Source organism: Hippichthys cyanospilos, chromosome 11 (assembly GCF_059441005.1).
Source record: "Hippichthys cyanospilos isolate Australia breed blue-spotted pipefish chromosome 11, RoL_Hcya_1.0, whole genome shotgun sequence".
Lineage (NCBI taxonomy): Eukaryota > Metazoa > Chordata > Actinopteri > Syngnathiformes > Syngnathidae > Hippichthys > Hippichthys cyanospilos.
In genome coordinates this window covers 2,298,928-2,318,632 of record NC_142379.1, presented here as the reverse complement: position 1 = coordinate 2,318,632, position 19,705 = coordinate 2,298,928, and the positions used below count along the sequence as shown (strand labels likewise).

Sequence of the window (19,705 nt, the reverse complement as noted above, 5' to 3'; positions counted from 1 at the left end):
AGCGGTTCTTACATTGGGGTACAAATACCAACAGGAAGGCAGTTTGGGAGGCTACGTGAGATTCACTGCAGGTGAATCTATTTTTTTTTCATGCCTCAAATTAAGACTAAATTAATGGCAATGGCACTTCTCGATAGGGTTCCCATTGACGTTTCTTCACGTCAACGGCACTCAGTGTTAACCAACCCAAGTTCAGACAAACTGCAAAGATTATTGCAACAAATGCAATTATTGTAATAATCCATACAACATCTAAATTAAAAGAATATCGAAATAGTTTAACTTTTTTTATTGTCCTTTCACGGTCATAATTGTGACCACTGAAATAAATAATCAAAAATATGCAAAGAATACATCTGAAAGCCAACCACAGAAACACAAACACATTTAGTTGGATTATTTAATATTATACAGAGTATTTTAGAGTATATCTGATACACAGAAACCTTTCCGTAGTGTTTTCCTACTGCGTTAACCAAAATGCAATGGATTAACAATACTTAAAACAAGACAAAATAACGTTAAAAAAAAGCAAAGTGCTATTTTTGTATACAACAAAAACAAGTTAAAAGTTTAAAAAATAATGGAGTGTGCAGTTATCCGGCGCATATGTGTGCAATACAGTACTTTCCACTTTTCATGAATACATGAGCACGACATTACAGTTTTGCTGGGAAAAAAAAAAAAAAAACATGCTGGGAAGCGCATGAAACACGAGCACACACAACCCAAATTAGTCAAATTACTCCAGAGCGCGACTACGAAAAAATAAAAATAAAAACGGAATAAAACGCTGATTCGCGCTGGCTAAGACCAAACTGTAGCAGCAAGTAGTAGGCAAAATATTTCACAGTTTGTAGAAAGATGCAAGGGCGTATGGCAGGGGTGTCCAAACTTTTTCCTCTGAGGGCCAAATAGAGAAAAATCGAAAGATGTATTTGTTTTTTCTTATTTTTTTTCTTTTACTTTAACTTAAAAAAATGATCACGCAAGCAATTATACATTGTCTACATAATGTCATTTTTATTTTTAAAACTCCTACATCAAAGCTTTCTGTTAAAGTTGGTTTTTAGGATACCCCGCGGACCACTAAAATACATATAAAATACACCTACGGCCCTCGGGCCGTGGTTTGGACACCTCTGGCGTATGGGAAGCACCTTGGGCCTATCCGTGTACTAGTATGCTCTTTGCTCACTAGTAACCCTTTTCGGGGTAATTGGGAGAAACCTTTTTTTTCCCAATACTGCATTACATATTTGCATACAAGTAGGTTAATAGTACACAAAGTTGTGCACTAGTAGACATCTGTGCGCTACTAGTACAACTGATGAAGGGGTAATATTAACAAGTAGTGCGATGTCAACAGGAGGAACATTTTTACGTCTACTAACAAGCAACATGGCTTTGTCCCACTCGTATGCCAAAGTTGTCCCACTAGTGCACATTTGAGGTGTCATACATGAGAGAAAATGACTTTCCGAGGACGACACTTGTTTCGATTTAAAACATTTGTGCACTAGTACATTTGTCCTCACTTGTAGGAGAACTTGGCAGTAGAACTAAAACATGTCATTATGGAGGCTCTAGTTGCAGCTTAAGGTCAGCGTACTAGTAACCTCTTTGTCCACACTATAAGAAAAATAAGCACTAGTAGAACATTGTCGGTACAATGGCGCACCAGTTGATATTCTGCGTGGTACTAGCGAAACACATCCTGACTAGTTAAACAATCCTGTGCACTAGTCGAATGACTCAGGCACTACAGTAGTAGTGTAAAACCATAAAATGAGGACAAAGAGCAGACTAGTACATGCATTACTTAGAAGTTACTAGTATTACTAGTAGTATGATAAAATAGTACTAGTAATCTTTTGGTGCTTTCCTCATTGTACCAGCAGATGTCAACTAAGGCAGACTTTTGCTTCACTCGAGACATTTAGCCGTCATATGATACGGCGGTGTCATTAAAAACGAATAGTGGCTATACTAGTGAAAAGTGAGGGCAAAGAGAGCACTAGTACTCGGCAAACGCCGCGAAGGCTTCCCACGCGGGCCAGACAATTTGTGCAACATACCGAGAAAGAAAGCCCGTTCTCCGCTCACGTAAACGGCGTCAGAAGGCCACCGGGCCCAGCGTTCCTAACGGGGACGGGATTGGTCGCCACGGTAACGCTAGTTGAGGTTGCAGCAGCTCAGGTAGCTGATGGCCTTGCCCTCGCCGGGCGCCGGCGCCGCCTCGCCGTCGTCCAGCTTGTTGTGCTTGGCCTGGCGGATCAGCTGGCAGGCCAGGTCCAGGAAGAGCTTCTCCACGTTGTCCGACTCCTTGGCCGACGTCTCCAGGTACAGCATGCGCTGCGCCTCCGCAAAGTCCTCGGCGCGCTGCCGCGCCACCTCGCGCTTCTCCGACAGGTCGATCTTGTTACCTGGCGGGATCGCAACGTTTTTGGCCTGCATTACTCCCGCTTCAAAAGCAAATCATGTCAATTCCTGAACTCAGATTAGGACACGTCACGACATTTTGCAAGATTTTTCTCCGGTTACCCTCGTCGCAGTAACTTCAACATCTAATCCAAGCTGCGCCGAGCTCAAGCCCACAACTCACCGACCAAGACGGTGACCACCTGGTTGTTGGCGTACTGCTCGATCTCCCGCAGCCACTCGGGAAGGCACCGGAAGGAGTCCTCGCAGGTGATGTCGTAGGTGAGAATGAGGGCGTTGGCACTGCGGTAGTAACTCTGAGTGATGGAGCGGAACCTCTCCTGGCCCGCGGTGTCCCATATCTGCAGCTTCACCTTCTGCCCCTTGAGCTCCACCGTCTTAATCATGAAATCCACCCCGATGGTTGCCCCTTGGCCAGGCGGGAAAAGGCCCTGAAGGAAGCAGGGAAAAATGTCACCCTCTAGCGGTGAGCGAATGAATCATTCACCAAGCACACTTTTGTTGTATGAAACTTTTCACTTCGATATATTCCCGGTCATACATTTTATGTGGGGATTTTGATAACTACGTCCTGAGCAAATTGAACAGTTGATACACATGTTTTTGAAAGCTTTTTGAGTGTACACGGTAAGTGTCAATGAAAGCGTCAAAGAATTATTATTTCGTATTTTCCTTTCTTTAATGGGACCGACCTGAGTGAAGCGGCGCACGAGGCATGTCTTCCCGACTCCGGCGTTCCCGATCAGAACGATTTTGAACAGGTAGTCATAATCCTCCATGCTCATGCTCAACTTGAAAGACAAAAAGAGAATCCTCATCAACACATCTTCAACATCGGGCGGGGGCAGCTGATGTTGTAAATAACGTCATACTCACAACCATGCATTGATAGTCCTCGGCAAATAAGTTTACAGAATAGTTTTAAGATTCATATAGATCCACGTTTGTATTGCGTAACATGACATTTTTGCCTAAAGGGGAAGACATTCCAAATATTTTTAGTCCTTGTGCAATATTATCATTGATATTTGTGGACTATGAATTAAGCAGCAAAATTTACCTGTTTTTCTCCATCTCATGGGGCGGCCATTTTGCCACTTGCCGGCTTCTGAAAATGACATCATAGTTGCTCAGGTTGGGAACGTCACGTAAGCCAACTCAGAAACCAGAGGAGCTGATTGGCTACGAGAAACCGTGATGTCATTCTCAGTTGACAGCAAGTGACAAAATGGCCGCTCCCGGAGAGAACTCAAAACTGGTAGATTTTGCAACTAATTTCATGTTCCACAAACACAATATTAATCAGAACGTCACGTTAGGACTAGTGGGGGTGTATTGAGCAAGGGTGTCCAAACGGTGGCCGGCGGGCTTTTTGCGGCTCGTTATCCACATTTTCGTGGTCCGTGGCATACACTAAAAATACTATTTTTGACAGTGCTATTTAAAAAGGTAATAAATGTTTGATGGTAGATCCTCATTTGTCTCCTCACTTTTACCTTTACATAAAAAAAGGTGTAATGGCTCGCTTTAACCTTTTAACTGCCACAGCGAGACAAAAACTGTGAAAAAAAATCAACTATATGGTTGAGCGGGCAGGTGTTTTTTTAAACATTCACTAAGGTAAAAAAAAAAAAAAAAAAATGGCACCCTTATGTATTTCTATTAGAGCATAAGCATCACCTTTTTGAGAATATTGAAGGTCTCAAACCCCCCGAGGGCCACAATCCTGCATATTTTCAATGTTGTTGTCTTGAACACACCCAATTCAAATGATTAGAAGGAGGAGGGGCGTCATTGGGCGGGCCCTAACCTGTACAATAGAACTGGGTGTTTTGTCGCCATCTCGTGGAATTTATATGTAATTAAAACATATTTGGGAATGCAAATTTTCACAGCAGGGCTCGATCCCTATCCCTGTGGTCTCTTGGCATCAAAATACCGCAATAAGACGTTGAAGTAATACTTTAATTGCTGGGCACCAAAACCACGAATCATTGCTGGTTATATTGAAGTAGACAGAGCAAATTTAACTCGTAACTCAAGACACTGCTGTAGGAACGCTGTACTGTAGCAGATAAAGCTAACGTGAACAAAACATGTTCAGGAATGACATGATTAAAAAAAAACTTAAGCACAAACTGCAGGTTTGCAAGGGGGGAGTTCTTTTTCTTTTTCAGGGGACGCTCAATTGTTACGCGTCCCTTTGTGTCGCTATTTCTCCATTCGCTCATCCAAACGTCCAATCTGGACGCTTTTCAGATTTCTTGACGTTTGGTCGAGGACTGCTAACGAGCAGCTAGCCACCGAGTGAAGCCATTTTGGCTTCATCCAGGCCATTTTGGCTCTTTTCCTTTGTGGAGGCGAAGCCCGACGGAGGAAAAGAGTAGACACTTACCCCAGCAGAACAAACAGGGGACGGCCCCGCTATTGACGGCTACTCCCGATGCATCCGTCACCTCATCGGGCGACCACAACGCATACGGCACGGATCGGGAGTTCGGCACGGCTGGCTGAGGACTAGTCGCAAAAGTCCTGCGGGTGTGTGTATGCGTGTGTGTGTGTGTGTGTGTGTGTGTGTATCCTCCTCCTCCTGATGAGTAGGACGAGGAAGAGGATGACGTCTTCATCTAACGGAACACTGCACTGCTAACTCATCTGCTTCTTAAAAAAACAAGCACGTGCTTCATTGGGAAGGCATAAAATTACCATTAATAACGTTAACGTTTTACCATTTATACATATTTGTTTAAAACATCGTTGGCATATTATAAAAACGACTACAAAAAAATAACTCGATTCTTCAAATCCCCTGCTTTCTATTTTTTTAATTACGTGCTTCAATAGATATATTATTTGTATAAACATTTGCGTACTGATAATCATTATAATAATATTTATAATGCAATATAATCTTAGCATTAATGATCATTATTAGTGAAATGTGAGTGATAACAATACTTCCAAATACTGATGGCCAAAACTGTATATTACAAATATATATATTCGATCCTTAAACATAGAAAACAAAACCGAGATGAACAAAATTTAAGTAAAAAAAAAGTTTTTAAAATCTACTTACAAATTCTCTGCAGCAAAAGCCCAAAAAAATAAAACTAACTTGCGCTTTTCTTTGAGGAGAAAAACGATTCAGTATTATTTATGATGTATAAAAATCATTCACCTCCTAAAATTATATGCTGCATTTTTAAATGAACACAAAAAGATTTGATTTATTTATTTATTTATTTATTTATTTATTTATAATAGATTTTTTCGACTTGAAAAAATAAAAACAGGTTCATCACAGTTAAGAAATAAATTTTAAATGACAGATATTACAATGAATCAACAATTTGATTAAAACCGTACACTTTCTTTCTTTACTTTTTACAATAGTAGTGTTTTCACAACAAACCATACATCATTTTTTCTATAGTTAATTTAGTTCATTGATATAATCTTAAAATTGTTTTCATGGCGTTATTAGACTTGCAAGGAAAAAAAGGCTTGTTTCCCCATTTTCATTGTTTGAAAATACTGTACATGAGTTTATCCGGACTAAGTAATGTCATACATTGGTAGCGTATTGCGCCATCGACGCAGTAAACACGGAACCAAGTTTCACTCGACCTCTTTTACCACCGGACTTTTCTTACCTGTTGTACGTAAGACCTCTACTTCCTCCAGAAGGCGGAAGTTTACCGAACTCTGTTCGTTCTTCGCCGAGGTCAAGGGAAGACAGGAGGACGTCGTTTGGATTCTGTGGGCCATGGGCTTAATTCCGGACGAGGCCAAGGGGCTTCCTCCCCCCGGCATCGTCAACCGGACCTCCATTTGGCTAGCCGGCGTGGGCTGGTGCTCCGCGATGCTCCATAACGCCATTCTACACAGGCCGCCGCTAAAGTCAGGTTAGCATTTAAGTTAGCATTAACATCCCTTTGCTTCAATTGTCCCAGTAAGAAGAATTCATATATATATATATATATATATATATATATATATATATATATATATATATAAAATTGAATGTTTTTTTTCTTGTAAGGTGTTCATCGTCAGGTATTGCTGGCAACTATCGGCTGGTTCGTCGGCTACCACTTAACTAAATATGAAAATTACGTGCACGCCAAACGGGACCGAGACATGATTGAATACATGAAACTGCACCCGGAAGACTTTGCACCCAAAGGTGAGTTCATTTCTTGTGGACAGAGCTGGCATTAGATTAAATACTTGCAATACGTTTGCCATTAATGTAGGTGAAATTAAATTGCTTGGTAAACAATTAAACAATATGTCACGTGTGTGTAAATGCTAATTTAAGGAATATTAGACCACTAAATTAAAAGTGTTTGGGGGTGCACATTTGGCACTCAATTAAGAAAATACTAATACATATTTGTATGTTGTTGTGAGTTTAAGATTTACACTGGAGACTTTTTTTAAGAGAGAAAAATGTTTGTTAGTAGGTGATCTGCAATTAATACAAATCTTTGTTCTTGTTTTCCTCCAGAAAGAAAGACCTTTGCTGAAATTGTGGAGCCATTTATTCCTGTGCGCTGAGCTGTCATCTCACATCTATTTTGTCCAATATTCTTCTGTATATAATTCATTAAAAGTAATTACACCACAATTCAACATATTTCTGACTGTGTTTATTCTTTTATCCACTTCACCAAATTACTTTACATCCTTCTGTTCCTTAATCATTGTGTCATTATTATTTTACTTTTTGAGATTTCCCCCGTTATGCTCCTAAAACCAACAAGTTAAATTTAAGTGGAAATAGTCCTTCATTTGCAATTTAATGTATAATACTGTCCTGGAATAAATTATATTTGATTTTACCTTATGATATTTGGTAAAAGAAGATTTGTTCTGCCTGTCATTCCACATTAACGTAGATAACGTATATTTTACGTTTGTGTTTAACTTACATATCAGGCCGGTTCAAACGACGTCCAGTAGGTGGCGTCCTCGTCAAAAAAAATTGGCGTACTACTTAGTCCAGCTCACAACCTTTTTTTTTTGACCAACGGACTACGCGATTATATGTATTTAAAAAAAAAAAACGCTCCATAATTTTGACCTGAATGTAAAGTAAGCCTCTCTTAGATGTAGTTCTCGCCATAAGCTGGTCTAGCTAACAAGCTACGAATTTTGCTAGCTAGCCGGCTATGCTTGGTTTGGATTAATGACGTAATTAGTTTTGGCTAACTAGCCGTTAGCAACTGCTGCAAATAACAGTACTAGCTTGCTTATGGACAAATATTTCGCAGTCTAGTCACCTTCAATATGCCTCGCGTAAGTTATTACACAAACGTCCACACATTTTCTTAAAAACATTTACATTTTAAGCACACCAATGAACTTTTCACAAACGTTTTCAAATACAATCACCTCCTGACGCCTATTTTACCAATGACTGTGAGCTTATTTTTCAACATGACTAATACAAAACAGAAATAGTAAACATAAATGTTAAATTGTCAAACCATAAAAATAGCGATTACAGTACATTATTTCGAGCAAAGCTACTGTTAAGAACCTGTTAATTGGATCGTAAGATTTCTGCCTGCCTTGTAATCACAGGACTAGCTTACCTGCTTCTGATTAGAGCTCTCAGTCGGCTAAATTTGGAAATTTCCAGGAGACGCAACTGAGGGATTCTGGAAAGTCAAGTTCATCAGGATATTGTATATAAGAGGACTCCAAACTAACAGCCCATATGTCCTTTTTTTCTATATGTGGCCCTCAAGGGAAAAAGTTTGGGCTGCTCTCAGGCAAAAATGGCTGGCTTCCTGTTGTATTTTATATCATGTTGAACAAATCTTATTTTCCAGTCTGGCGGCGCTTTAAAGAAAGACTCAGCCAAAATATGTAGTGAGAAGAACGGTCTTATTAAGGCAACGGCTGTCGTGCAAGCAGAAGACATTTCAAAGGTACAGCACAGACACGGTCATGTGATCACATACAATATCGTGATGGGAAAACGAAGCCTCGTGAAACACTTGTCAAATGTTTTTACTCCTCTATATGGTCCTCTTGGTTCAAAAATAAAGACTAGTGCAGTGAAAATGTATTGAATTTACTTTGTTTCTTAAAATCAAGAGTGCCATCTAGAGGAGAGAAAAAACACCCACCAGTGTTTCATGAGGCTTCATTTCCCCATCACTACATTACAATACAGTACAAGTCACTTACATCATCACTCAGAATTATTTTAAGTGCTACTTAAAAAAAAAGTACAACATCTTGACACACTTCAAATTAAATAAGATGTTCAAATGAAAAAAAATGCAGTGATTAGTATTATTTTACATTTGATTTGGGTACGGGGGCGGGGGGGTCATTGTACATAAACAAAATTAAATCCCCAAAAGTTTTATTAAATTAGTGGAAAAACTGTAGCTTCCCTAACAGATTTATTTATTGATAACATTTCAAAATCGCCTGCTGCAGATGTGACTCGGAATTAACAGAACTGATAAATTGGAGTCTCAGAAAATTTAAAAACAAGTGAAAAATAGCACCATTGCATGTTTTTTAACACCCTTAAAAATCAGTGGGGCAGTGGTGTCATACATTTGGCCCGCGGGCCGGCTCTGGCGCACAAACAGGTTTAATCCGGCCCGTGAGCTGATTTTTTATTGTAAAGTATGATTTTTTTTTTTTTTTAAATAAAAGAAAAATTTGTATTGTTTTATGATTAGTGGTGATGTTGATATTTTATGATTAATAGTGATATTGTGCTTGTACTATTTTGGACAGTATTAAAAAAAAAAAAAAACGCATTTGAAGTTGTTTTAAAGTTGTATAAATACAGTACGATTTTATTGGTTTGGCCCACTTGGGAATAGATTTTCCTCCATGCAGCCCGTGTGCTGATTTGCAAAAAAAAAACAACAACAAAGAAAAAAAACTGATGTTAAGTGCTGTACTTCAGCCTTACATAATCCCAAATAAATACAATTCCCGTCACTCAAAATCAATCCGAAACATCCATTTTGTGTTAGACACCCTTCAGAATTAAGGATCCCACCAAGGAGTGTGACAGAACCTCCGTTAAAAAAAAAAAAAAAAAAATCACCGAAGCTACCCAGTCTCCAAATCAATATAGTTCCTACCTTCAAAGCAATCCGGCGGCGTACTTTGGTCCGTGTGGCCATTTGCTCATTTTATCAAAGGAACATTCAGGATGAAAGAAAAATAAACATCTGGACGAGAAGCCGGGCCTTCCTCCGCCGGGCGTCGGCGCGCACTTTTCAAGCGGACGGTTATTTGGACTGCTTGCGTTGTCCCATGATGATGATCTCCAGTACGTGGGTGAGGTCCATCATCTTGGTGAGCATCTCCATGATGTCGGCGTGTTCCCTGGCGCCGCTGATGAACTCCTCCAGGGTCAGTTCGCCTGGGCGGACCCGAAACAAGATGGCGTTTGAAATTTCGTGTCGCGTTAGAGCGAACGCAATCTTCGCAGCCATAACTTTGATGATGTAAACGCGTTGATGTGAATGGTTATATCTCAGCATGCAATCGAACATCATTCAAAAACAAATGATTATCTTGTCGTATAACGGCATAAATTCTTGAGTAGAAACATTTTCCTCAGTATTTTTAAAGACAATCCATTTTGTGGCTCTTTCTTTGACAATTAGAGAAGGTAATGTGGGTACAAATGTTTGTCTCTCAGCATTTATCTGGATATTTTTGTGACTTCATGGTATAAAAGCTTGTCTCAGCATTTTATGTTTAATAGGATCAGCTTCTCTCCGCATGCATTCGGATCTTGGATATGCAACAGCATTCATCAGATCTTTGATGCTTAGTAGCTAGTACAAATGCTTGTCTCTCAGCATTTATGTGCATTTTTCGTGACTTCATGGTCGAGTATAAAAGCGTGTCTCAGCATTTGATGCTCAGTTGCATACTGTAAGTACAAACGCTTCTCTCTCAGCATTCACTTGGCGCTTTGATATGCAACAGCATTAGTGCGGACGATTGTCTCTCAGCATTCATAAGGATCTTTCTTTGGCGCGTAGTAGCACGGGCACGAATGCTTGTCTCCGCATTTTTGTGTCTATTTTTTGCGACTGCGGTTTAAAAGTTTGTCTCGGCATTTTATGTTCAATAGGATAAGTATGAATGCTTCTCTCTCAGCATTCACTCGGATCTTTGATTTGCAACAGCATTCATGAGATCTTTGTTGCTTAGTAGCAGGAGTACAAATGCTTGTCTCTCAGCATTTATGTGTATTTTTTATGACTTCATGGTGGAGTTTAAAAGCTTGTCTCAGCATTTGATGCTCAGTAGCATACTGTAAGTACAAATGCTTCTCTCTCAGCATTCACTTGGAGCTTTGATATGAGGGTTCATTCATTCATTTCAGTAATATTAGTGTAAATGCTTGTATTCTAGCATGAACATAAACATTTGATGTTCAATACTACAAATGCTCGTCTCTCAGCATTCGTGTGCATTTTTTTTTGCTGGTTCATAAATTATATTGGAATAAAGTCTCAATAGTTGATGCCCAACACCATAAGTATAAATACTTTTCTCTGAATTCACTCAGATCTTTGTTTGAGACATAATAGCATGAGTGTGGGTGGTTGTCTCTCAGCATTTACTTCAATCCTTGATGTTAATCTTAGTGTAAATTCTTGGATCTCCGCGTTAACAAAAAGGATTATTTGATGCTCAATAGCATGAGTACAAACGCTTGTCTCTCAGCATCCGCACTTTTCCGTAATGGTCAATACATACAAGGCAAACGTGCATGCGTGGACGAGTGAGTTCACCTTCGCCGTTGACGTCGATCCTCTCATAGATGAGTGTGACGATCTCTTCGGGTGGAATTTCGTAACTCCTCGTGATGTCTTGAATGGCCTGGTGGAGGAAAATGGACGCTCAGAAGCACCCTTCCATATTTTTCATCATTCACTCCCAAAAACGTTTTTATACGTTATTTTTTTTAGGTCCAGAAAACAAATACGTACCAGGTATTTGTGTGTATATACAGTTTTGTGTGAGTTTTTGCTGTCCCTCACGCCACAAGTACGAGAAAGTGTCAAGGAGTTCAGTGAGTTTAAAAATACCACGTCCTGGATTAGACCTAGTGTGAGTATCTCCACATAAACCCGCTTCCACTAAGCTTTCCTCAGAATCTCCCAGCCGTGTGGTTTTCTTTTCCCTTTCGGATTTTCCCCTTAGGAATCACCTCCGCCTGTCACGCTTGCCCGTGGAAGCTCTATCTTCTTGCACCCTCCTCCGGCGACGTCGCTAGGCTATATGGCCAAGGGGGGGCGGACCCCCCAAGAATCATGTGCACGAATCCAACATAATACAAGCAAAGTCAATCAAATGAAAGAACTAATGTGAAGCCATCAACTGCCATTTTTCATTGCCATATGTCCGTGCAACTTAGGTCATCAACAAATTATGGATTACAGCGAATAAGGACATCCTCCACCCTCTTCTCTTCCACTTCACTCTTCCTCCTTCAGCTCTTTGTCACTCGCATATATTGTCTTCCGCTAATCTTCATTCCTCTCCTTTCAAGCGCAAACCTCGGCCTTTCTCGCTAGTCCTCCTTCAGCTCCATTTTCACTCACGTACATTCTGTCTTCTGCTAATCTTCGTTCCTTTCTTATCCAGCGCATACATCAGTCGTTTGAAATCTTACTCCAATGATCCTTGGACGAGTGGAGGAAAGACAACTCACCTTAAAGATGGTCTCCATTTCATCTTTGTCGATTTTGCCATTCCCGTCCTGGTCAAAGAGCTTGAAATACCACTTGAGCTTCTGGTTGATTTCTCCCTTGAGGAGCAGACTGATGGCGGCGATGTACTCCACGAAGTCGAGGTAGCCGTCCTGCAAAAAGCCCGACACGTTAGCTCGGGTTAACCTCCTGACCCCACCCCCAAATTTCTCCGGCATCTGCTCCGTCTCACCCCATCCATGTCGAAGGTGAAGAAGACCTGGTCCACGTAGCTGCTGGCCTCCTCCGTCATGCCGTTCATCTCCAGCATGGTCTTCAGCTCGAAGAGCGTGATGAGGCCCGACGGCGACTCCTTCATGAATTTGGTGTACCAATGGTGCATGTCCTCCTCCAGGATGTCGTCCAGGTTGGAGCCGTGGGCGCCCATGCTGGCGGGCGGGCGCGGCGGTAGACGAGGCCCGGCCGCAACCGAGCGAGCGAGCGAGCGAGGGGACGTCGGCCGACTGGCTGCAAAGCTCCCGCGAACGCGAGGGTCAACTTAATCTCCTTGATCTTGGCGAGAGCCAAAAGCAGACATAACCCTTTAATGGGATAACGGGGACAAGACTTCTTAGAAGTTCGGGGACATGCCGCCACGAGGGTGGGGTCACGATTTTTGGAAGCCGGGCACTCGTAAGAGGCTGACCTCCTCCGGAATGAGATTCCTTGATTGCCGTCCTTCTTCTACTTAAGAACCTTGCGTATTAAGCAATGAACTTCCTTCTTTGTCAGTCAAACTACACTGTTTACCGTTGCTTCCTCTAGCATGAATTAGCCGCTACCTAGCAGCTCTCGAGTGCTCCATATAGGCTGGCGTGATAGACGTAGTTGCCGTTCTTACTGATCACTTTTTTCAACAAGCCACGCTGACTCACTTGTGCAGTTTCAGCCGGCAGATTCTTCTCATACACCAAAATCTATGAGAGATTTGGAGGTAGAGTTACATGCTACAAAGAACGGTTTGAATTTAGTAGAAAACAAATTAGAATTTTGTGGAAATGTGTGTTTACAATTTCTTCTCACCAAGCATATTTGATGTCAATTTTCTGTAGACTATCCAAATACAAAATTAGCATTGCAAAGAGAAATGTGCCCGGTCTCTGCTAAATTCTCATGCTAATCATTAGCCACCGCGCTAGCATTTTCAGCTACATGCTATAAAGTTAGCAAATGCAAAAAGACAGCGCATATTAGGCCTTTAATGGCAGCGTCAAGGACAAGATGGATCTGGATTGCGATAATTAGATTAATAGACACAAAATAGTGTCAGGATGTTTGTTCGCGACATTTTGGCACAAACATGTTTAATCCGGTTAGCGGCACTGACAGCCATGCTGACGGGAAATAAATCAAGAGTGTCTCACATCATCAGCAAGGAGCGTTTTTTTAAAAAGTAATTCGCCAAACAAGGAATAATGTAAAATGTTTTTCTTTATTAGACAGGAACAACGCAAACGTCTACATTTTGAGATTTGTTTAATAATATCATATACAAACTTTGCATGTTGTTCGTGGACAGGAAATATAAGTCCACATTGTTTTTTTTTTGCAGAAAAAAAAATTGAGCGATAAATTTTGTGATTAAAAACAAATTGTTGTAAGAAAAAAAAAAGAAAATGGGAATACAAGTATCATTGATTGGACAGTCATTTCGTATTACTTTTGAATAAAAAACTTTCAAAATGTGGACTTCCACGATATTCCTTTCCAATGAATAGCATTTCCTTTTTTGAGCTTGTGTTCTTACATATAATTCATAGGAAGGGAATAACACATATGAAAAAAAAAATCTCATAAAGTGAACCGTACATGAACAGAAAGTGAACAGCAACATTTAAAACACGTAAATCGAGTAAAGGAAACAGTGCAGGAGGAACAATTGCGCCCTCTGTTGTCCAACAAAAGAAAAAACGCTGTGCTCAATTATCCGCCATTTTACACAACCAATCAATGCAAAATAAAAGAAATTCACAAATAATTTGTCTTTTCAAAATACTATAACTCTGTTTTCCCTGACATTATTTTGAGATGTATGTCCAACGTGTTGATCCAAAGCCAGGGCGCCAAAATATTAGAAACACCTATAGTTCAGCATTGACAGCTAATTATTATGTATCTTTAAATATTTTTGAACTAGCAGCACAATTGTGGGAATAGGGGTCGGCCTCACTGAAGAAAATATTGATTTTTATGTGTGTATAATAATAATCATCCGTTTTCTTTTATTTCTTCATTTTTACATTTGCATTTTTTGGTGCTAAAATGATTAAATATCTTTTTAAAAGGGAAGCATTCTATCCAAGTCATTCAGTGCCAGCCCCGCGAGAAATGGATTTGGACGTCTATAGCCGTCGTTGGCAGGGAATGAGAGAAATCTTTTTTTTTTTTTTTTTTCGAAATTGCACATTCGGTCAGTTTACTGCAAGTAATGTCTTATTTTTCCCATAGATGCCAATGACGTATAGTTCCAAGTGGAATAAGGAAGTCATTCACTGCCCAGCGAACGTCTATAGCCGTCAGCGGCAGCGAACGATTTTAAACGCCTTTTGTAATTTGAGTCGGCAGCGTGACGTAAAGCGGTTGAGAGGGTCCGTCTCGCAAGCCAGGGGATCTGGGTTTGAATCCCACCAACTTGCATGCTAGGTCATAAGACTACAAGTCACCCATGGGGGTGTGAACGCTCTACTGTATTGTCCACGGTGATATACTGGCGCCCCCTGCAGGGCGCAGCTCACCCGGACCGCAGCCAACGATCACGTGACAGCGCTCGGGCATCTCTACCGGACGTTTACTTGGACGCCGACGTTTACGGAGCAATACTTCGGCGGCAAAGGAGGCGGCGACCCACCCGCGCTCACGACATGTGGAGGGAAACCGGATCGATGTACAAAGCGGCCGAGGCGCCGCGCTCTTCCTGATGGTACAGGAACTGCCTGAGGACATTGTACACCATCTCCCTGCTCAGCGTGAAGCTTCTCAGCAGCTCCTCGTGCTCCTCGGGCATGACGAAGGTCAGCTGGTACTCGGCGATCACCGAGCCGTTCCTGAAATCACAGATAGAATCTCAACAAACGTTAGAAATACACAATGGCATCTCCTGAACAAAAAAAAAAAAAAAAAACATCTGGGGAAAATAAGAAACCTTCAGAAGGGACCCGTGGGGGGAGAAGCCCCCTTGCAGGCTAAACGGGTTTTACTCGGTGCAGAGTGCCAAAAATAACATGTTGTGCCATCTTGAGCACATTTATCATCAATTTGTTAAGTCTTCCCCTTTAAATTTGAATTCACTCTTTAGTCAGAATTCTGACTTTATTTTCGGAATGCCGAAGTCTCACAATTCTAACTTCAAAACGAGAATTCTGAAGTCACGATTCTCATGTTGTAAATTTCGACTCAAGTGAGAATTCGGAAGAATCCTGACTTCAGAAATTAAGTCAGAATTCTCATTTTAAAGTCAGATCTCTGACAATTCTGACCTTAAATCCAGAATTCTGAAGTCTCGCTTTAAAGTCAGACTTCAAGAATAAGTCCGAATTCTGACAGGAGTATAAAGGGAATTCTCACTTGGAAGTCAAATTTCTCACTGCAAAGTGAGACTGGAATTTCGACTTATTGTGAAAATTCTGACTCTATTCTCAAAAGTCAGCATTAGAAGAATAAAAGTCAGAATTCTCACTATAAAATCTGAATTAAGACTTTAAAGGAAGAATTCTGAGAAGAAACTCAGAATTGTGAATAGCGCTAACAATGAATTCTGACTTGAAAAATGAGAATTCTCATTTTATGAAGTCAAAATGCTGGCTCGCATGAGACGTCTGAAAAGTGACCATTCAGAATCCTAACTTCTGAAAATAAGTCAGAATTTCCGACTTCTGATTTTGAGTAAAAATCTGCAATCTGATCAGATTTCTCACTGTCAAATAAGACTTTGGAATTTTGACTTTCCGGAGAAAATTTCTAGCTCTGTTTTCAGAATTCTGACTTGAAAGTAGGGAATTCAGAGAATGAAGTCCGGATTTTGAGGAAGGTGAAAATTCCGAATTCTGACTTTAAAATCAGAAATGCGACTTGAGAGTGAGAATTCTGAGAATTCTTACCGCAGAGCGTGGATTTCCGCTTTGGAGAAGTAGCGTCCGAGCGCCGGGGAGGACTTGTAGACGTCTGCCAACTTTGAAGGAGGGGAAGAAAGGAGGGCATCAGGTCGGGACACGCCGACATGGCGGCGAGGCTCAAATGGCGCATTCCGCGCATGTTAGCACCTTAGCGCTAAAGCGGGACCGGGAAGTCTCCGGGGCTCACGTTAAACTAAGTGACTCATTCCTTCAACATCAAATCAATAACATTTGCTATCTACTCTGGATTGAATCATACATTGGACAACAATTTACTCATATTTAGCTGCCTTTCTTAATGAGTTTATCTCAAACATTCAAACCCTCTTGAATATTTTGATTCAATAAAAGCTGATTCATATATTTCTCAGGAACACAAAGTTACTAAATAACTGAGTTAAAGCGAGGAAATACGAATGAGGTCGATGTAAATCCAAATGCGATATTTAGTTTTGAAATTTGGCACAAGTTTGGCTGTCGCCTGGTAACTAACCGCCGAAACTGAAATTCTACATGTCAGTAAACTGCAAAATCCAAACTGATGACGTCGCCGCAATCTGATTGGCTGCCTGAGATGCCTTCGTGAAACGCTTCGGGTGAAAAATATTTTCTGTTTCGGGTGGCGCTCCCACCTTGCTTTGCAAGTCTCTGGCGAGGGCTCGGCTCTGATTGGACGAGACGCTCAGGAGGTCCTCGGTGAAGGTGAGGCCGGGCAGACTGAAGCTGCCGTTGAACAGGCGGGGGACTCGGAACGACGATCGGTCGAACTTCTCGTCCGTGTCCTCGTGGACGGCTGCGTATTCATCGTATATACTATGTGTAAGTATATAGACTATATGGATGGATGGATGGATAGATCTAACAGCCTGTTAATACTCGATCTTGATAGATAGATAGATAGATAGATAGATAGATAGATAGATAGATAGATAGATAGATAGATAGATAGATAGATAGATAGATAGATAGATAGATAGATAGATAGATAGATAGATAGATAGAGATAGATAGATAGATAGATCTAACAGCCTGTTAATACTCGATCTTGATAGATACCTAGAGAGATAGAGAGATAGAGAGATAGATAGAGAGATAGATAGATAGATAGATAGATAGATAGATAGATAGATAGATAGATAGATAGATAGATAGATAGATAGATAGATAGATAGATAGATAGATAGATAGAGATAGATAGATAGATCTAACAGCCTGTTAATACTCGATCTTGATAGATAGCTAGAGAGATAGAGAGATAGATAGACAGACAGACAGACAGACAGACAGACAGATAGATAGATAGATAGATAGATAGATAGATATAGATAGATAGATAGATCTAACAGCCTGTTAATACTCGATCTTGCTAGATAGATAGACAGACAGACAGACCTGCACACACGGCGAGAGAGATTAGGACAGCAGCCACGACGAGGGCGGCGAGCAGGAGCAGCAGCATCCACAGGCGGACGCGTCCGCAAACCTCCTGGCACAGTTCCCGCTTCACCCTGCACATGGCGCTCTCCTGATGAAGAAAAACAAAACAGGTGAAGGAAACACCTGGAGAGATTTGGATGGTTATGCATAGAAGTCAGACCTTAGAACGTGAGAAGACTTCAGGGTCGGCAAATCCTGGAGTCGCGCTCTCGCCGTTGTGTCCGTTCTTGTCAAAAAAAACACACACACACAGAGCACACTTCCTTTAAAAGCCCCGCCCTTTTCTTGAAAATGACAACATCAATTTTGGTCACGGCGGTGAGTCATGTGTCACACAAACGCTTCGAAAGACACAACTGCCACACAATCCAGACAGTTTGGTGTCCTGTTCTGGACCACTTCCTGTTTGGACAACTTGGCTCCAGCTCACCTGAGCGCTCAGCGGCAGGCTTTCCTCGCCACTGTAGCGCCACCTGTAGGCCTGGTTGTCACCGTTGCCCGTGGTTACCTGCCATCACACAAACACGCGATTGCACATCAAATTTATCTTTTCTTCTTCCCAGTCTTTTTACACTCCAAAATATGACGCAACCTAAAATGTATTCTCCCACGCCACCTTCCCTCAAAATAGTTCATACAGTATTTTTAGTTTAAAGTTGGATTACAAGAATAAAGTTCTATTTTTTGACATAAAATTCCATTAGTCTTATTACACAATTAAACAATTTTGCGTGTTTCATTAGTAGTCCAGTCAAAAAAGTACTTACCATACATGGTTTTTTTTTCATTAATGATAAAGTACTGAAAGTAAAAGTAATTGATTACCTCAGGTGGGAAAAATTCTCAAGTAAACCAATACTTTAGGCACTAAAGTAACTTAAGTAAGCAATTACTTTAGTGCTTAACTAATTACGTACTAAAGTGATGGATGACCGTAATTTATTGTGTAATTTAATACTTTCGTAATATTGCTGAATGCAATTGATTACTTTGTACGTCATTAATTTCGTATCCACCTTTCTTAAACACTTGAAAATGAAAAAGATACAAACGAGGATTGAATGGAAGGCAAAAAGGGGAAAAACTACGTCTTTGGGATTGAATGCGTTAAAAGTTGTATTATTTCTTTATTTGGGTATCTAAGGAATATGCACGAATGAGACGTTTACTAAAAATTGCAATTAGCGGCATTTCGCGCGAGAAACGATGCATTCGCGCGTGAGCAAAAATGTTGGGAATTTGCGATTCTCGGGGAAAACAAATGTTCACTACTCACCAAATGTGCTGGGTTGTCGCTGCCATTGCTTTGAACAATTTGCATCTCAAAGTTCATCTTGAGTTAAGAAAGAAGAGGGGAACCCCCTCCCACAAAGTTCCAACCCGGAAATGCCTCGACTACTTGGAAAACCAACTTTGCGCAGATGCTCGTAAACGTATGGCAAAAGATGATAGCGCAGGTGGTCGTAAACGTATGGCAAAATATGATAGGGAGGGGCAACGCCTTCTGGGATCTGTTCTGGCCTCCAAGACCCCCCCAAAAAAAGTTCCGAATCCAAGCGAGAACCGCGACGAACCTTCACACCAACTTGAGTCGAGCAGACTGACAGGTGTGGAATCAAGCGATCGGGTTTCGTTAACGTGACGTAGGAAAACGTCACCTGAGCGCTCTGATTGGTCAATTTTCCGGAAGTTAAGAGGCTGCAATGAAAACATGTGAAATGAAGATGATTTGCTTTCAAGTAAATAGCATACGTGACGTCGGAAAACGTCACCTGAGCGCTCAGATTGGCCAATTTTCCGGAAGTTAAGAGGCTGCAATGAAAACGTGAAATTACGATAGTTTGCTTTCAAGTAAATAGCATATATCTAAATATAACTAAATCTTTCACTTCCTGGACTTTTTTTTTTTTGTCAATGTGTGATGTATAAAGTAAAGGGAGGGAATGATTACAC

The 19,705-nt window shown here is 40.9% G+C and overlaps 4 protein-coding genes across 5 annotated transcripts; 1 reads left to right on the top strand and 3 right to left on the bottom strand.

Annotated features, from left to right (window-relative positions):
* Positions 1-386: 386 nt before the first annotated feature.
* rab30 (RAB30, member RAS oncogene family) lies at positions 387-5,071 on the bottom strand. 2 transcript variants are annotated; one of them, XM_088426963.1, is made up of 6 exons: positions 4,838-5,071; positions 3,503-3,550; positions 3,319-3,413; positions 3,135-3,233; positions 2,606-2,873; positions 387-2,426 (listed from the first exon to the last, which is right to left on the bottom strand). In XM_088426963.1, exons 3-6 carry the CDS (start codon positions 3,322-3,324, stop codon positions 2,176-2,178), a joined length of 624 nt encoding a protein of 207 aa, XP_088283089.1. In that variant the 5' UTR covers positions 3,325-3,413; positions 3,503-3,550; positions 4,838-5,071; the 3' UTR covers positions 387-2,175. The 2 variants fall into 2 exon arrangements, with proteins under 2 accessions (XP_088283089.1, XP_088283090.1); XM_088426964.1 differs by lacking the exons at positions 3,319-3,413; positions 3,503-3,550 and having other exon boundaries at positions 4,838-5,067.
* Positions 5,072-6,108: 1,037 nt separating this feature from the next.
* Positions 6,109-7,080, top strand: ndufc2 (NADH:ubiquinone oxidoreductase subunit C2). The gene is made up of 3 exons (XM_088427401.1): positions 6,109-6,350; positions 6,488-6,631; positions 6,956-7,080. Exons 1-3 carry the CDS (start codon positions 6,212-6,214, stop codon positions 7,003-7,005), a joined length of 333 nt encoding a protein of 110 aa, XP_088283527.1. The 5' UTR covers positions 6,109-6,211; the 3' UTR covers positions 7,006-7,080.
* Positions 7,081-8,323: 1,243 nt separating this feature from the next.
* Positions 8,324-12,712, bottom strand: guca1c (guanylate cyclase activator 1C). The gene is made up of 4 exons (XM_088427400.1): positions 12,397-12,712; positions 12,167-12,316; positions 11,244-11,331; positions 8,324-9,853 (listed from the first exon to the last, which is right to left on the bottom strand). Exons 1-4 carry the CDS (start codon positions 12,589-12,591, stop codon positions 9,720-9,722), a joined length of 567 nt encoding a protein of 188 aa, XP_088283526.1. The 5' UTR covers positions 12,592-12,712; the 3' UTR covers positions 8,324-9,719.
* A 904-nt stretch (positions 12,713-13,616) lies between these two features.
* On the bottom strand, positions 13,617-19,369 carry c15h3orf52 (chromosome 15 C3orf52 homolog). The gene is made up of 7 exons (XM_088426757.1): positions 19,029-19,369; positions 18,183-18,260; positions 17,913-17,978; positions 17,708-17,840; positions 16,948-17,108; positions 16,301-16,371; positions 13,617-15,247 (listed from the first exon to the last, which is right to left on the bottom strand). Exons 1-7 carry the CDS (start codon positions 19,083-19,085, stop codon positions 15,058-15,060), a joined length of 756 nt encoding a protein of 251 aa, XP_088282883.1. The 5' UTR covers positions 19,086-19,369; the 3' UTR covers positions 13,617-15,057.
* Positions 19,370-19,705: the final 336 nt, after the last annotated feature.

Bases quoted from the DNA above. Each gene is read 5' to 3' on its own strand.
- guca1c (XM_088427400.1), bottom strand. From the start codon at position 12,591: ATGGGCGCCCACGGCTCCAACCTGGACGACATCCTGGAGGAGGACATG. The intron at 11,332-12,166 runs GTGAGTTGTCTT...TTCCTCCACCAG, and splicing joins AAATGGAGACCATCTTTAAG to GCCATTCAAGACATCACGAG. The intron at 9,854-11,243 runs GTGAACTCACTC...GGGTCCGCCCAG, and splicing joins GATCGACGTCAACGGCGAAG to GCGAACTGACCCTGGAGGAG.
- c15h3orf52 (XM_088426757.1), bottom strand. From the start codon at position 19,085: ATGAACTTTGAGATGCAAATTGTTCAAAGCAATGGCAGCGACAACCCA. The intron at 17,979-18,182 runs GTGAGCTGGAGC...TTTTTTGACAAG, and splicing joins GCCTGCCGCTGAGCGCTCAG to AACGGACACAACGGCGAGAG. The intron at 17,109-17,707 runs GTCTGTCTGTCT...ATGAATACGCAG, and splicing joins CTCTCTCGCCGTGTGTGCAG to CCGTCCACGAGGACACGGAC.
- rab30 (XM_088426963.1), bottom strand. The intron at 2,874-3,134 runs GTCGGTCCCATT...TGCTTCCTTCAG, and splicing joins TCGTGCGCCGCTTCACTCAG to GGCCTTTTCCCGCCTGGCCA. The intron at 2,427-2,605 runs GTGAGTTGTGGG...CGATCCCGCCAG, and splicing joins GGTGGTCACCGTCTTGGTCG to GTAACAAGATCGACCTGTCG.
- ndufc2 (XM_088427401.1), top strand. From the start codon at position 6,212: ATGGGCTTAATTCCGGACGAGGCCAAGGGGCTTCCTCCCCCCGGCATC. The intron at 6,351-6,487 runs GTTAGCATTTAA...TTTTCTTGTAAG, and splicing joins CAGGCCGCCGCTAAAGTCAG to GTGTTCATCGTCAGGTATTG. The intron at 6,632-6,955 runs GTGAGTTCATTT...GTTTTCCTCCAG, and splicing joins GGAAGACTTTGCACCCAAAG to AAAGAAAGACCTTTGCTGAA.